This window comes from Frieseomelitta varia, unplaced genomic scaffold (genome assembly GCF_011392965.1).
Source record: "Frieseomelitta varia isolate USP_RPSP 00005682 unplaced genomic scaffold, Fvar_1.2 scaffold_228, whole genome shotgun sequence".
In the NCBI taxonomy this organism is placed as follows: domain Eukaryota; kingdom Metazoa; phylum Arthropoda; class Insecta; order Hymenoptera; family Apidae; genus Frieseomelitta; species Frieseomelitta varia.
The window spans coordinates 226,388-244,652 of record NW_025109955.1 but is presented as its reverse complement, the minus strand read 5'-3'; the positions used below and the strand labels follow the sequence as shown (position 1 = coordinate 244,652).

At 28.3% G+C, this 18,265-nt stretch overlaps 2 protein-coding genes across 9 annotated transcripts in view; both read left to right on the top strand.

The window, feature by feature from the left end:
• The first annotated feature begins 185 nt into the window (after window positions 1-185).
• Window positions 186-10,313, top strand: LOC122527609 (tyrosine-protein kinase Src42A). Of its 7 annotated transcripts, none has more exons than XM_043651940.1 (9): window positions 1,325-1,889; window positions 2,594-2,786; window positions 2,878-2,964; window positions 3,241-3,579; window positions 4,313-4,434; window positions 4,595-4,758; window positions 7,279-7,606; window positions 7,699-8,034; window positions 8,121-10,313. In XM_043651940.1, the coding sequence occupies exons 2-9, from the start codon at window positions 2,662-2,664 to the stop codon at window positions 8,327-8,329; spliced, it is 1,710 nt and encodes a 569-aa protein (XP_043507875.1). In that variant the 5' UTR covers window positions 1,325-1,889; window positions 2,594-2,661; the 3' UTR covers window positions 8,330-10,313. The 7 variants fall into 7 exon arrangements, with proteins under 7 accessions (XP_043507876.1, XP_043507878.1, XP_043507877.1 ...); XM_043651939.1 differs by having other exon boundaries at window positions 3,238-3,579; XM_043651941.1 differs by lacking the exons at window positions 1,325-1,889; window positions 2,594-2,786 and adding an exon at window positions 186-627 and having other exon boundaries at window positions 3,238-3,579.
• Window positions 10,314-11,102: 789 nt separating this feature from the next.
• LOC122527600 (ras-related protein Rab-23) overlaps window positions 11,103-18,265 on the top strand; it is a 12,522-nt gene continuing 5,359 nt past the window's right edge. The window contains exons 1-2 of one of the 2 annotated variants that reach the window (XM_043651928.1): window positions 11,103-11,608; window positions 15,584-15,705. In XM_043651928.1, coding sequence (XP_043507863.1) covers window positions 11,576-11,608; window positions 15,584-15,705 — 155 coding nt within the window. In that variant the 5' untranslated portion in view covers window positions 11,103-11,575. The remainder of the gene's footprint in view (window positions 11,609-15,583; window positions 15,706-18,265) is intronic. The other variant, XM_043651929.1, reaches the window with a different exon arrangement.

The following is an 18,265-nucleotide window of genomic DNA, read 5'->3' as shown; positions in this document are numbered from 1 at the left end:
TATTAAGATTTTTATTTTTTATTATTTTCATCATAATATTGGATATTTTATTAAAAGTATTACTTTTGTGACATCGAAAAATTTTGTTAATTTTATATTTTTGTACAATGCATTATAAATAATTCCATTTTATTTTACTAAAATATATTTATACATATTTGGATTAAACTGCAGTATAAGAAGATTTTAAATTTAATAAAAAGTATTTAAAGTAAATATTGATTTATCTATAGCTATCGAGATATAATTGGATAGAATCTGATAATGTAATAAATGGAATCTAATACATAGATATATATGTACATACATGTATATGTAATACATGTATATACATGTACATACATGTATATATAATCTAATACATACAAAACAAGATACGATATATTCTTGTATGTGTACATGAAAAAATAAAATAGATAGATTGAAATAAGCAAGCAGTGCAGCTACAGATACGAATCGTTACGGTTCCCAGTTTTATATTTTTCGCATAATTTATCAAAAAATACCGTGTAGTTTACATTTGAAAAATTACAATCACATGAATGTATAAATCAAATTGTTCGCAAAAATGCATTCCAAAACATTTCGTAGTAAAACCATTCAACATTTCTTCAGTAGATTTCTCAGGTAATAATTAAATTTTATACACTAATAAATGGTATTATTTAAATGACAAAGAATCTGTATAACATTATGTATTTTATTGTATGTATAATGTAAGATCATTATAATGTTATGCAATGAACATTTTGAATTTAGTATATGATTCTTGTATTAAATATTGTACTATATTTGAGCATTTGATAGTTTTGAAAAAATTTTAAATATTTATATATTTATATGAATCACGCAAAACTAACTAGCCTGTGTATAGTATAGTGTTTCTTTTTTCAATTTTTTTTATTTTAATAAATAATTATTACTAATTTATACAAGGAAGATATTATAATCAATACATTAATAATTATTTTTTAGATTTCAATATTAATTTTGATAAAAATATCATTTAATTATATAATAGAAGCTTAAAATTCAATTTTCAAGAAACACAACGATTTTTCTCGCTATGATCGTGAAGCATGAAACGTTAAAAGATATACAGAGATATCATTTTGATATCTTTTACAATCAAATAGCTAAACATGTAAAATTTTTTTTTTGTTATAGTTATTTTTTTTCTATTAAAAAGATATTTAATTATTCTTTTATGTTAATTAATTACATCGAACTTTAAAAAGAAATTTTATTAAATCCATATCTTTTTCAATTTTTTTTGTTATTCAATGTTATCAACTATTAAATTATTTAAGTGTTTATTTTTTTAATTAGAAGAAAAGAGTAAGTGAGTTCTATGATGTTTAAGGTGATAGTATAGATATATGTGTTAAATACACGATCATATATGTATATATATGTATAACAATCCAACGACTTGCATCTTTGAGGGATGGTTAAGGTTCGGCTAAGTTCGGATTCATAGCCGAACTTATCCGAAAACTATATTTCGCTGGCTACTGGCTACCTTCACCATGGGTGTTTTCACCTCTCCGTCGGTTTGTCATGAAAAATTTGTTCGTTTGTCGCGTTTGTTTCTGAGATAAATAATCTTAGACGTGTCTCGAAATATTATACGGAATACGTTCATTTCGTAGTTGTATTTCTTGAGAAGAAATTCGACGTGTGTTTTATTCCTCACAGTTCTCAGTGTCGCACATGTGAAAATTAGGATTTTGACGGATCTGATTTAATGCAATGGCGACGTTACTTTCCATTATGTTGTTCACGTTTTTTTTAACCGTCGGTTGTTACTGTGCTCCTGAAAATTCTTGCAACTATGCAATGCCAATGCAGAAAAATCAACGATAGGGAAAGAATGATCTTCTTCGGGTGTAAGAGAATTTATATTGTTCCTAGATATTGCAATGAACCGGTGGAACAAGTTCAAATCGAGCGGGCTCTGCTATTCGCATAAAAATATTTTTTCTCTTGATTTTCATTACAATTTCTCGAAAAGATTCTTATATAATATATATTTTTTAAATAGTGTCACTGACTATTAGTCGTTATCGAGAAAGCAGCATTAAAAATACGAGTTTCAGTCGAAAATTGGATTTCATCTGTTACATTTTACATTCATAAATCACATCTTTTTTTCAATTGCATATGATTACATATATCAAATTCTTCAAAAATATTTTAGTTTTTACATTATTTAAGAGAACTGTTTTCCAACTGTTTTCATATATTAATATATATATTATGTTATCTTGGTCCAACTTTCTTAACCCATTTGCATCCGTAAGCGGAATATTCCGCGATCTTCATTTATATGTCGAATGCCACTGATGTTTCAACGTAGTAGCATAGAGTTATGATGCAAATGGGTTAATTAAACCTTGTTACTTTTTATGTGGTAAATTTTAATATAAAATCGAAAACTTTGTAGCGCGATTTAGATTTATTATTTTTTAATACTGCGTTGCGTTTACTTTTATTTTTATATTTAAGAGATGATTTGTTTCAACAAAACGATTTTGATGATGAACGGAAACATATTATTTGCATTAATAAAATAAGAATATTAATTTGTTAGAAATGGCATTGAATAACAATAAATACTAATAATAAAATTGGTGATTTACATCCTAACCTAAATTACAAATGTGCCATATTATGACGTCAAGCTTGGATCAGCGCGAACTCGACGAAAATGCGTATACTAATAGAGCATATCTCTGTTTTGTGTTACGGTTGTACAGTGACGCGATGAAGTGTCATCGTTATAAGTGATTACCCAAATAAATATTTGTATTTATTATTTGTAGTTTTTAGTAAAATTTTTAATTAATTACAAGTGTTCAATGTTTATTACATTAGATATCGACGAAAGAAATACAAGTTTCTTGAGAAGAAGAGGAGAAGCTTCGAGAAAAAAGTTGCCGATCTTACAAATTATATCAAATTTTAAGAACCCATATTCTTAGTGATCTGTATCCAAACATTTTAAAAACCAAAGTGTATTTTAGTGCTTATTTTACATATTTACATCACGAAATGTGTATTATGAAAATTTCATATTCACATCATCATAGCTCAATATCCATGAAAAAAGACCAAACGTAAGAACATTGGAGGAACATTTGCAAAAAGAATTGTCATATTTCATGACTCAGTGACAGTGAATTTATATAGTGAACAAGTTTGATATTACATACAAAAAATGGGTAATTGTTTCAGCAGTCCAACAGATACAGAAAAAGAGAAGCCTGATAGAATAGGCAATCCTAATATAGAAGCAGTTGCATCTCCAGCTAGTCCAGTGCCAACACCACCTCCAGATCCTATAAGGCCTATGCCACAAATTCCAGATGCAGATGTGCCAACTGCAAAAATTTTTGTTGCACTTTATGATTATGATGCACGTACTGATGAAGATTTAAGCTTCAGAAAAGGTGAACACTTAGAAATCTTAAATGACACTCAAGGAGACTGGTGGTTAGCTAGAAGTAAAAGAACCCGACAAGAAGGATATATTCCCAGCAATTATGTTGCAAAATTAAAGTCTATAGAAGCAGAACCGTAAGTCATATTTTTATTAATGTTTGTATTAATTTTTTTATAAGTATTTTTTATTTAATAAAAGTAAATATTTAAAAAAAAATTATATATAAGGCAAGAAAATTTGTTTTGAATAATTTCATAATAATAATTGTAAAAAGTTTATAATTTTATTGCAATAAATTTAAATTATAAATATAGATATATTCATAATTTAATTATAAATATAGGTATTAATTAATTATAAATATAGATATATTAATTATAAAAATAGATATATTCATAATTTAATTATAAATATAGATATGATGAATAATTATATAGGAGCAAAATAATTACATTTAGTATGCGACTCACATAAAATTTTACAGTTATGTATTCATTAAAAGAATAGTTGAAATTATATTACATATAAGAGATATGTAGAATATATTATAAATCTAATTATAATTGAAAACATGCAAAAAAAAAATCTTAATACCTTCACTTTTCTTTATTATGTTCTCAATAAATTTTTCTTTGTATAGACTAGTAGTCAATGTGGCCTTGCTTTCACTATATGTATTGACTCTTAGGTTTTATTAATATGGATGGAGAGTTCTGACTATCAGTTAATTTAAATAGGTAGTTCTTTCTTTTTTCTTCTTGTATGTAATAAAAACATACAGTAAACAATTTTTTATTATTTTTTTCAATATTGACTAATCAAATATTAAAGAACTAATTTTATTTTAATTACTATTACTTTTTATAGATGGTACTTCAGAAAAATTAAACGAATTGAAGCAGAGAAGAAATTATTGCTTCCTGAAAATGACCATGGTGCATTCTTAATTAGAGATTCTGAAAGTCGACACAATGATTATTCTCTTTCAGGTATGTTATATTATATGTGAATATATATAAAAAAATTCAATCTCTATAGTGAAGCATATGCTTATAATAAATTTATATTATATTTTTAATATATTATATTTATATTTTTGAATTATATAAATCACATTTTCATGGTAAAATAATAAAAAACTTTTTATAGTACGCGATGGTGATACAGTTAAACATTATCGCATTAGGCAACTGGATGAAGGTGGTTTCTTCATTGCTAGGAGAACTACATTCAGGAACCTTCAGGATCTTGTTGAACATTATAGTAAAGATGCTGATGGACTATGTGTAAATCTCTGCAAACCCTGTGTACAGGTAAGACAAAATTTTTGATTAAATCTATATTTCTTGCAATCCTGTGTCATATAAATGGAGTTTAGACAGCTTGCTGCATGTATAACATTTGATTTTTAATGATACATCACCAAAATGTATTGTTTAATTATTTATTTTTTTTTAAATACTTATCAAGGGATTTCTTTAGTTATTTAATAAAAATTCATTTCACAATCTCTATCCTGATATTTATTAATTTTGAAGAAATCCCTTGATGGTGTAATCCATAATATGAAACAAAAAGTGGAAGTAAAAACACAAATGCATGATTTTTGACTTTTATTTTACACAAATCTATAAAGTAATTAATTTTGTACAGAAAATAAATAAAATGGATGATACAACAAATATTTAAATTACATTTATATATTAATAGCACTGTCTAAACTCCAATTAGACTTTGCTCTAAAATAATGTATTCGATAACTATATGTATATTCTTTAAGAAATGTTATTGGAAAAATATTTGAAATGATATATTGAACAATATAATCACAGTACAAGATACAAGATGAAATTTTATGTGTACTTTACTAAAATATTATTTTATATTTCTTGTTCATGACACTGTTAGGAAATTTGTTTAAGTATATTAATAAAAAAAGCACTAATTTGAATATTAATCAAGGTGTAATAAGGAATTTTTGTATTTAAGTATATGTACAAAATTATGTTTTTTTAAACTTTTAATCTTTAAAAGAAGATTTATTGTTACTTTAAATGAAAAATCATATATATGCATATAATATATTGCTGCTATTTATTTTTAAAAACATTAAGGTTTGAAAACAGCTTTTAGTTTGATAAATAATCTTGCAAAGTTTGATCTCTGAATAGACTATGTTTGTTTCTCTGTTATTGCTTACCTTACCTCCCGCTGGATTTTATTGGTAAATTGAATGTCCCAATATGACATAACATGTTAATTTTCTTTGTTACATAAATGCTTTCCATTATATCTTTGGCCTGTACATACAGCACAAGCCTGTCTTATATGGAATCATGTTTCAAAGACATTAGATCATTCTTCATTTAGAAAATTCACTTCTTTTCATAATCTGACATAACATTGTTAAATACATACTCTTTCTTAACAAAAATAGGATTGAAAGCACACATTTAAAATATAAGATAATTTTGTATCTGTGTGTCTGTATATGCTACTTTGATGTATTGTTAATTAAGACAATATTCAACACAAACATTTTTATAAAATCTCCAACAAATGATCATATTCTATTATCAATATTTGTGTGCTTAAATCTATCTCATATATAGGGTATCTCAAATAAATTCTTAACTTTCCTACTAAATTATCCATATCATTTTGTACTGATTATACAAATGAAAAAAGACTGTTATTGTATTGTATTATATCATGCTATATTATATTAAATAATATTATATAAATAACATATTAAATGAGAAAAATAAGTGATATATTTTTTACTGATGTTCGAGATATCCTGTATGTGAAATTTAAATTCATAGATCAGTTTCTAAAATTTCAGTTTTAGAATTCTTTCTTGTGTTTATATTCACATTAAAGAATTTTAAAACAGATTTTTTTCTTACCTAATAAACCTTATATATTTTCTGAACAATTTTTAATGAGGTAAAACAAGAAAATTTCATAAGACATTTTTGTCTTATTAAATTATATGATTTAATGCTCTCAGTGATTGAAATTATCTTCCATATTTTTTTATACTTTCTTTTAACTCAACTTTATGGCATTGAGGGCATTTTATGTTAAAAAAGTTCAAATATGGTGCTACATTCTTGTTAATAATGTACATATTCCACAATGAATAAATTATTAGTATATATATTTGTCTTGGACCGTGCATAAGTGTTCAATTACTAAGTTCCTGAAATTATATGTATGAATTAATATTCTTGTTTATAAAAATAAATATTAATGACTTTTGAGAAACATTATTATATACAAATTTATCTATAATAAAGATTCATTTACTTCAAAGCGTTATTTTAAATTATATTTCATATACCTTAGTTAATATGTTTATTCAAATCTAAAATAGTTTTCATTATAAAATCACTTGAATGTCAAAAGGCATGTAATTAAATAATTTGAAGTTTGCTTTTCATCACTTGCATCTTGCATAACAGCCACTATTTCTTTTACTTTTTGTGGTATCATTATTAGATTAGACATTTTAATTTAAGTAACACTTGTTGTTTGTTGTCTTATAATAAAATCATTAAGAACTTAATGATCAGTTATGCAGCCTAAGCAACATCCTTAAAGGGCTTCTAATTAGGTTTGTATGAATAAAAAGTAAGATCGGTGCTCCAAGTTTTTTAAAGAAATTTTAGAATTGCAATTAATATATGATTGAAGTTTCTGTATCTTATTTATTAGTGTACAACTTGCAAAAGGAGCATTTGCTATTAATGCCATAGAAATATGTTCATTTATGACAAGTAAACAGTCATTGTCATTGACTGGCACATACTTCTTAATTTTGTTGATAGGTTGAGAAACCTGTAACTGAGGGTCTTAGTCATCGCACACGAGATCAATGGGAGATTGATCGTTCATCTCTCAAATTTGTGAGAAAATTAGGCCAAGGTCAATTTGGAGAAGTATGGGAAGGATCCTGGAATAATACAACTGCAGTAGCAATAAAGACACTCAAACCAGGAACTATGGATCCTAAAGATTTCTTAGCAGAAGCACAAATTATGAAAAAACTTCGTCATGCAAAATTAATTCAATTATATGCTGTTTGTACCTTGGAAGAACCTATTTACATTATTACGGAATTGATGAGGAATGGTAGCTTATTGGAATATCTGCAAGGTAATAGAATTACATTTTTTAATTATTTTAATTTATATATATATATATTTTCTATTTGTTCATTTTTACATGTATTATATATTTTTTGATAGGGAAAGGAAAAACATTAAATTTACAACGATTAATTGATATGGCTGCACAAATTGCAGCAGGTATGGCGTACCTCGAGTCACAAAATTATATCCATCGAGATTTAGCTGCTCGTAATGTGTTAGTAGCAGAATTAAATGTTGTGAAGATTGCAGATTTTGGTTTAGCTAGACTTATTAAGGAAGATGAGTATGAAGCTCGAATAGGTGCACGTTTTCCAATTAAATGGACTGCACCTGAAGCTGCAAATTATAGCAAATTCAGTATTAAATCGGACGTCTGGTCATTTGGTATTCTTTTGACTGAATTGGTTACTTACGGTAGAATACCATATCCAGGTAAACAAATTTTGAGATTTAAATTCTGTAGTATATTTTGATAATAAGAATTTAAGCAATGATATTTAATTATTTTCGTTTTATAGGTATGACAAATGCTGAAGTTCTTCATCAAGTAGAACATGGATATAGAATGCCATGTCCACCTGGTTGTCCAACTGCACTGTATGATATTATGTTAGAATGTTGGAACAAAGATCCAATGAAGAGGCCAACTTTCGAAACATTACAATGGAAACTGGAAGATTTCTTCACTATGGAAGGTTCTGAATATAAGGAAGCCTCTGCATATTAATGTGCGGAAACAATTTATAATTCTTATAACATATTTGGTTATAATATCTATCAACAAAATATAATAGATATTCTGTATGAATGTGCAACGAGGTAAATGCAAATTATTATAATTAACAATTATATTCAGAATACGGATGTTTGTGATATTTGAGAGAGTATACTTTATACTGAAGGATATATAGTTTTCTTTTTATAAACTATAAATACGGTTTATTTTTTTAGCAATATGATTATGTCAATCGCTTTTGTTACATATTCTGGCTGCCATAAAAAGTAGAACAATTTTGTCAATTCACGAATGATTACACATAAACGAACATTGAAATGTTAATTAGTGACTTTTAAAAGCAATGATGTAGTTCAGATTTTATTTTAAAAAATTATATTCTGGACATGTTGCTATTAATACTATCTTTTGGACAATATCTATGGGAGTTAACATTTTTAAGCTAAAAATTTATTATTTACTAATTTTGAGATGATTAAATGCAAATATTATGAATTAAGTGAAAAATTTTCAGACACAGCCAATTTAATTAAACTTTTTCTTAAAAATGGTTTAAACACTTATTATATAATAATAAGGATTATTATATAATAATAAGGCTGTCTTGATTCATCATTCTTATTTATTTCTATACGTACTCATATTTTTTTTATTATTATTTTTACAATTGTTAATTTATTTGTTAATGACGAACATGCAAGTATAACATATTTTGTGTTAAAAATTCATAAAACGTATTGTGTGAAAACTTACAAATGACTTATTAAGCTAACATAAATGTAAGATAAATTTTGTCAATATTTATAATTCATTATTTTTTTAATACGTTAACTCTCAATTATTCTTGAAAAAAGCACATATTAATTAAAAGCAATATATCTAATCTAAAAATTATTCCTAACTGTTTATAAGAAATAAGAAAATATAAGATGTAAGATAACATAAGAAAGTATACAAGGGTATTAATATTATTATAAGAGCACGTAAACTATTATATTTGAATTTTTTTTATTTAATAGCATAAAATAAGGTATAGTCTTTGAATTCCAAATTAGTATCCATTGTTAATAACTACTCAGTTGATCGCATCTTCATATTAATTCAGTTTATTATTGCTATTTCTTACTTTCAAACTCAAATTTTTCATTTTTATACATTTGTACACCAGATATATTATTATTAATTTATTAAGTTCTAAAATTTTATCTTTTATTAATATTTTTAGAAATTTTAATTTCTCAATTAAGTGACATACAATTCGTAGAAATATACTATAATTGTTTGTTTCATTTCGGCTTCTGCAAGAATCTTTAGAATAAATAGAGCAAACATATATAAATCTTAGCTTATCTTATACTTGCATTTTATTACCGTATTTATTATTTACTTTTTTTTCGAAAAATTTACATATAATGTATACTTCTCAAAATTGTATAAAAATTTATTTCATTTATAAAAAGACATTAAGATATATGTGTAAAGTAAACACATAGAATTTATATATTTGGTTTTTATATGAATGAATATACAAAAAAGTGATCAGAAATAAACAAAATTTGTCTAGTCAGAGACCACTCTTCTATTGTCACTATGGTGTTGAATGCACCATATCTTCATGAACATAAGACATACTGCCAAGTAAATATAAAAAAGAAACATTTACCATTATTTACAACTACTATTGTTATTTAGCGAACAAATAACAAATAAAACTGTATAATGACATAACGTTATACGAATAATTAAAACAAAAGGAAAACATTACTTAAAATTAAGTAAAAGAAAATTTAATTATTCTGTGGTCATCTGATGATTAATTTATTACCATTATTTCAAGAAATTACATTGCTTGTAATTAAATAGTATTGCTGGTATTAAATAGTATTAAACTGATGATACTAAGAATTTTAAAAATCATTTATGAATATGTATGTAGAATATCAGGCACTTTGTACAAAAATAAATTTTTATATAAGTATACATATTTATATTTTGTACAGTTTTATTTGAATGAAATGCTTTATATATATATAAATTTCATTAAAACGTAAATGATTTTTATACAGTAAGCTCGATCATTTTTTTCACCAATAATCTTTTTAATTAACGAAGTGAAGAATATATAAGTATTAATTGTGTGAGATATGATGATACGACGCATATAATTTTTAAAAGTAAACATAATAACTATGACATCGTTAACGAAATAGTATTACCGTTAATAAAATTGTTCACTTGTAAGTGTATTATGTCATAATTATTATATATATTATACACAGCTTTATAATTTTGTATGAATGCATAAACATATATAGCATATATAAATGTTATATAATTACGTATAGTACATACATATTCATGTCGTGCGAGTGCGCGTGTGTTTGTGTGTACATACATGTATGTATATATATATATAAATATGTATGTGTATATATGTATACATATAGTACATACATCGCATGTTCAAAAATATTACGAAAACAATTTTGAATTACTTTATAATTTCTTTTGTTCCTTATCATCTTTCCTTACGACTCGAGTATCTGTAATGTTTTTTTTTTTTTTTTCTCTATAAACTAAATTACTTTTTAATCTTATTTTGCTTAATTAAATTATCTTAAATATAATATTTTGGCGTTACTAGTTATTTCATTACATGTTAAAAAAATTAGTTGTAAATAGATGTCGTATAATAATTTAAGAAATAAATCATTTACATATTATCTAATCTATGTAGTATTTTATATGTATAATGTTTCATGTATTTTTAAAACTTGAATTTTATTCCAACACATTGCAAATTATTAAATTTATCAAATACGCGTTTCTATCTTCTGAATTTCACTTATTTCAGTTTTAACTTTTTTCCAGTGGTTGGCAATTGATCTTGATATGAAATAGAAATGTTACTAGAGAAAGTTACTAAACAGTACGTCTCGGCAGGTGTCTTGTACAGGTGTTCAGTCGGCTAGTGGCGCGTATTCGCGTGTTCGGTATATACGTTGTTCTCTCAGCACGATAAAGCATTTGACCGATGTCGAACAAGTATATAAAAAAAAGACCGTGAAATTTCTATTTAAAATTTGTAAAAATGTCACGATCATGGTGTGAAGTGATAAATTCGAAATATCGTGAAAGGTGATCATTGCTAAGGGTAAAAATTTTCACACGAAAGATCGGCGGCAGACATCGAGTTATATTGCAGCTGGATATTATGCTAAACACGTTACGGTCAGAATGCGGGAGGAAGAACTTGAGATATCACTCAAGGTGATCAAAAATCTAATTTTCATTCCTTTTTCCATACTTTTCTACTGATAATATATTTTATCACTTTATGCTTTTGATAAATAAAACTTTAATTGGCGCGCTTTTAAATGTGTTGGAATACATGAACATTTTCTCAGTAATGAAGTTTACACCAAGCGTAACCACTTTTACTTAACGTATATTTTTTTTTTTATTCCGAAATTGAAAACAAGGACAAGGTAATTATATTTAGAAGTATCGAATGCTGATTAGTTTTAAACGATATTATTTCATCGAAGTTTATATTTAGTTTCAAATCAGGCTTCGGAAATGCGTATGCGCAGTGACAAATCTGCGGTATCATATGTGCATACATATATTTATTATATATCTATACACACAATTTACGCACATGTACACGTACACACACAACTGAACCGGCTTAATATACTATAGGTTAGGAATAATTTTTTGTTTCTGTTATTTTTTCGAACAAAAGACAATGGATAATAAAAGTAATTGTAAATGTTATTATAAATAAGACGAAAATAAAAGATGTCCTCCGATGAATGTAGTTTATCTTTCGATTGTTATAACGGTACATACCAACATATTCATAGGCATATACTTCTTCAAGACTACATATTACTTTTACTATTCTTATTATTTGCACTTGGAACATCCAGTACGTGCATGCATAAATCGTTACATCTTATTTGACTATATAGAAATATGTAACAAGACTATTCCCTTTCCAATTATAGTGTTCCCGCGTCTTCTGGATTATTTTGCGTTAACACTCTATAATATAGTTGCATTTGATTTATTAAATAATTTCTACTTGAAATTATTCGTTTAGAAATATTTCAAATATTATGTTAAATTATAATATTTACTAATGATAAAATGGGCGCGAATATCAGTATTAATATTTTCTTTAACGGTTATTATAAATAATCATTTTATAAACAAATATATATATATATTTTTTTGACACTTAATAAATAATATTCATTTGCTTGGAACGTAGCTCTTTACAATGATATTTCTTGTTTATGTAGAAAAGAATTTTAACAATGATTTGATTATTTTTGGCAATACTTTCAAACAATTTATTTCGATCTTAATCGAACACTCAAGACAATTAAAATGAATAATTTTTGTATTAGAAAAATTTTCTATACTCTGAAAAGAATAAACGATCGTACGATTGAACAGTAAAAAATTTACCTGCTATCTACCAACAATTTCTTTTACAATTTCAATTGTAATTTAATATGTATAAAATAAAATTAAAATCATTTTCTTACACTGACATTATATAACTACATTAATATTTCCCTAATTTCGAAAGATGGAACGATAAAATTAGAATGTGGGGATTAGATTCCTCGAGAAATTCACATGATTAATATACACGGATTTAATTAGTATACTGTTATAATAAGTATTTCAGAATCACGACTAGAGATTGTAATTACTCAAGTTCGAACAGAAAGAAGAAGCATAATGAAAATTGTTAATTCGATAATATAGTTAACCAGTCGAGTTTATAAGCAAGTATAAAAAAAAAAGGGAGATCAATAATCCCGAATTCTATTTGGGCAACGTCAACATGAAAAACGGTATTCTCCATCGGAATATTTTCTGTGAAAGCTCGCGTCTTATGAGGCGATAAAAAGTCGCCAGAATATATATTACGGCGTTCCTTCCTCAATTTACTACAGTATAAAATCTTGTATGCACAATTTATAACACGATAAATATCTAAGAATCGATGCTACATAACATTTTATCAATTTACTGCTTATTATTATAAACAATTATATAACCTTTAATTTTCAATGTGCGTTTTTCATTTTGCTTCGAACAGATGAAGATTGACAAATTACTTCAATTGTGAATAATTTAAATGTAGAGCCGAACTGTCATAAAACTAAAGCTAAAACAACTTTAAATGACCTTGTACTGTCTTTGTAGTGTTTTCTTCTCGTGCTACGTTGTTTTCTTCGTTTTATTCATTTTAATAAAACGAAATTTCATTTCTAAAATTTTGAGTTAGTTTCTAAATTTTCAACAGATTAATCACGGGTTGACGTACCTGCAAAGCGTTCTTAAAAAATCAAATATTTGACTTTACATAACATATGTAAATTATATTGTCATAAGAATATTTTTAACGACACATTATATACTTACACATTTTATCAAACATCTGTACTGTAATTTCGAACATGTTCATAAATTTAAATATTTATTAAACAATACACAAATTGTATATACATTCTAGTATATCTTCAAGTCGTTCAAATATTTTAAATATTGCCGTGAATATTCTTTGCTATACATTTTTTATATTTAATAATTGACGATCAGTATTTAATTTTAAAAGTAGTTTGTATATTCATTAGGACATACTCTTCACATACACACACGCATATATGTACAACATACAACTTAAGTTTCAACAGAGGGTCGATCTGAAAGACCGGTTCACGTGGACTTGGGGCCCTTATCGATTTAACCCACTTCTTCCTTTAGACGAACCGTTATCTCGATTTTGGCGGAATTATTTCCGATACTTTAGTGGACACGATTTCTCGAAATTTTATGCATATCTTACACACGCAATAAAACATGTCAAATCTCGGCAAGACGAATCGTTTTCAATGTAAATCGTTACGTTCGAAATATTTATGCTTGCTTGAAGCAAAAATATATTGAATTTACATTTTAAATGTTCTGTTCGTTTATATGTATATATAAAAAAAAGTTACGAAAACATACGAGGCTGTTTGATTTAACGACAACATTTATCTCACATCATCGACAAAAAGTGATGGCACACCTTTGATATCGGTGAGAATGCGCTTCGTAATTAAGTGCTTCCTCTTTTTCTCTACTTTAAATTATATGGCCGACTAGTACATAAATTATAACTGTACATGGAAAACTGTTAATCAACCTAAAATCATAAAATATAGTATTAATTAGATTTCACGTTTTTATTTATTGTATTTTCGGATTCGATGCTTCGAGCAACAATCCCTGTCGGTCATTCCATTCTATTGTACGTCATTATATATACATACTTGGTTAATAGTCTTTACCCTCACGGTCCTAATTCTCACAAATTAAACACATTTTTAAAAGCGGTGTCAATGATGAGAACGAGATTAACCTGATACTCGCAGTTACATGATACTTTTCTCTCTTACGAATTCATTTATCATTCATTTATTGGTTTAATTCCGAGTTGTGGATTTAATCATCACGTAAAAAAAAAAAAAAAAAAAAAAAATAAAAGAACGGTCGAACATATCGCCGAACAATTGTATTTTCTGCGTGTACAATGAGCTTGAATGAGACGATATGACACTTTGTATACACTAAGCTTGAAAAGCAAGCGTCTTTATGACGCTTTTATCGATTAGTTCTTCTTATCGTCCGCGGTCAATGAGACAGCAATTTTGGCGGAAAATGAATCATCCTCCCGCAATTAAATTTTCCCCGTTCTGGATGAGAATCTTCACAAATGTTGCAAGTCAATTATAATACATTTCGATTGGATCGTTGCTCACTTACACACGATACAAACTTTGTTATTCACTTCTAAGGGACAAAGGGATTTTAAAAGTCGCTCGTGATCATGCTCTGCAAAATAATGCCGATACGGTTCGGTATTTGCGTTGTCGAGCAAGGAGATGACTACTTTTATTCGATCGCCTCATAATTCGCCGACAAGAAAGCTGCGACGAGAAATTAGCTCTATGCTCCTTTCTTGCTCGTCTCGACCTACCTTCTAAACCTACAAGTTTTAGAAAGTCCACCTTCCATATAATTCTACATATACGCACGCTGTCTCTAGATAATTTAAAATCGCCCCTAATGGCAATTGATGATACACTGAAAAATATATTATACAACGAAAAATTGATGTTACGAATTTCGATCGATCAGGCCATCGAGTGCATGTGGTGAAATCTTTGTTTGCAGGTGGTGATAGTGGGTAATGGAGCTGTGGGGAAATCGTCAATGATCCAAAGGTTTTGCAAGGGCACTTACACAAGAGACTACAAGAAGACGATCGGTGTCGATTTTTTGGAACGGGAGATAGAGTAAGTGAAAGCCGAAGAAAGAAATTAAATATAAAAACGAGAAAGAAAAAAAAAAATAGTAGCGGAGGGTAAAACATTTTTGACTGTTATTTTCCATGTAAAACGATGTTACCTTTAATATTCGAAGTATCAGGAATCTTTCTTTTTGCGATTAATAATCGGATTATCGCGGAATCTTTATTCGAATCGTTAATCGAGAAAAATCCGTTTGAACAAGTTTCGAGCCGGTCGGAGTCGTTCGAGTGATAAAAAAGAATTGTTTCACCCAATCCTGGCTAGCCTCGACAAAGGAAATTCATCGCGATATTTTTTCACACTTTCGACGAGTCCTTTTACGTTACAAAATACTGCCGATACGTGAAACGCATAGTGAAACCCCTTCTCGAAGTCTCTCGAACCCCTCTTCGATCGGCCGAGCAACTCGATTTTCTTTATTTGCTCGTGCAGCTTATCTGGAGGACCTTGAGGTGATTGTTGTTTCAGAGGAAACGCGTATACTTGCGAGTATACGTCCGAGATAATTACGCTACGCACGAGCACGCGATATATCGGGGTGAAAAATCATAAAGTGCGTACCGATTGTGGTGTGTCTATGGTAGCGGATTTTCGTGTTCCCGTCTAGATTGGGAGAAAAAATATCTCACGAACGGTGGGAATATTAATATTAATAGGAGAGGTAAAAATTCGTTTTCACGCTGCTAAAAGCTATAGGAGAATAAGGAGTTGTAAGCCGTCGGCCGATAATTAAAGACTGTGTTAAAGAAGGATATATAATAGGTGTATTCTGGCCCGAACGTATACCTTCTCCGAGTTAATTACATTCTACGGAGGGACGTTCCACTCCATCCTATTGTTAGTCCATCGTTTTATCATTTTCTGGGCAATGTCTAATTGCACTTTAAATTCGATTCTGTTTAATTACATTCATGGTACGCGTTCGTTGCTCCTTCGATTACTAATTAAAAACTTTTCATTTTATCCTACCTTCCTTAACCTCTTGTGCCACGCACGTCGAGAATTTTTTGTCCCAAAATTGCAATATTCTCTCAGTTTTAAGTATATTTAAGTAAAACAAAATAGGCAAAACAAATGATAAATTTATTATTTCTCGATCATTTCTATCCAGTGATATCATACCAACGAGTTCAAAAAGGAATTATTGTATACGGTTTGGTTACTCGTTATGGTCCGCAATCAGTTGCCAGCGCACGTCGAGAATTTTTTGTTCCCAAAATTGCAATATTTTAAGTATATTTTAAAGTATATTTAAGTATAACCCAGGCAAAACAAATAATAAATTTATTACTTTTCAATAATAATTTTTATCCAGTAATATCATACCGACGAGTTCAGAAGAAAAAGAAAGCAATAAATTATCGTATACGGTTCGGTCACTCGTTATGGTCCGCAATCAGTGGTTAACTTCTTGCGCTGAAATGACGTGCTACGCACGTCGAGAATTTTTTGTCCCAAAATTGCAATATTCTCTCAGTTCTAAGTATATTGAAGTATAACCCAGGCGAAACAAATAATAAATTTATCACTTCTCTATCCAGTGACATCATACCGATGAGTTCGAAAAGAAAGCGACGAATTATTGTACACGGTTTGGTCACTCGTTATGGTCCGCAATCAGTTGCCAGCGCAAGTGGTTAAAGAAATTATTTTTTCTCATTGTACATCTATCTTTGTTTTACTATCGACTATTTTCATTTCGTTTTTTTTTTTTTTTTTCTTTTAAATATGATTGTGAATCGTTATAAGTTTATAAATTCATCAATGGGATGATATTATCCAAATGAAATCCTTGTACGATCGAGCAAAACGAAATAACGTTTGTTTGCCTTTTAAGTGTCAAATATTTCGCGTACGGTTATACAGACGTTCGTCGAGGTGTTTTTCTAGAGGCGAGTGTGCGTTTCTAGGTCCCTGAGAAATGCGCGTGTTACACGTCTCGACAGGAGCTATCGTGGGATACTTCCTGATGCACTTTTGCCCCGCGATAATCGTGGTCGCCTTTTTAAGAAGGGAAGTCCTTCTTTGCGCCTGCTTTCCTCAAACTAAACAAGCAGAAGAACGTAACGAAAATACACCGCTAAAATAAGAAAAAAATCGGTAGATCGGCCCAAGCATTGCCTAAGAAGTCAGCGTACAACAAACCGTAACACGATTTAATAAGCGAACATTTTACAGTCGACAGGCTTGAACGGATAGTAATTTTAAATCACTGATCTTGGTTCAAGTCAATGAAAACACCGGTAACTGTACATCTTTCGAGTAAATGAATGGGGAGTCGCGATGAATTCGTTAAATTGAATAACGGAATCCTTCGCGATGCCCGATCCCCGATGCAAACTTGCAGGTTTTCTTTGGAGAAAAAAAAAAAAAAAAAAAAGAAAACGCGGTCGAGTTTCCTCTTTTTCCCTTTTTAAGCGTCCTAAGTAGATCGAGAATTTTAACCGGTGCGCTGCGACATTCTCGTTCGTAAATATAAATACGATTCGCAAGAATGCTTTTCCACCGATATATACGTGCATACATTTTAACGATCTCTTTTTTT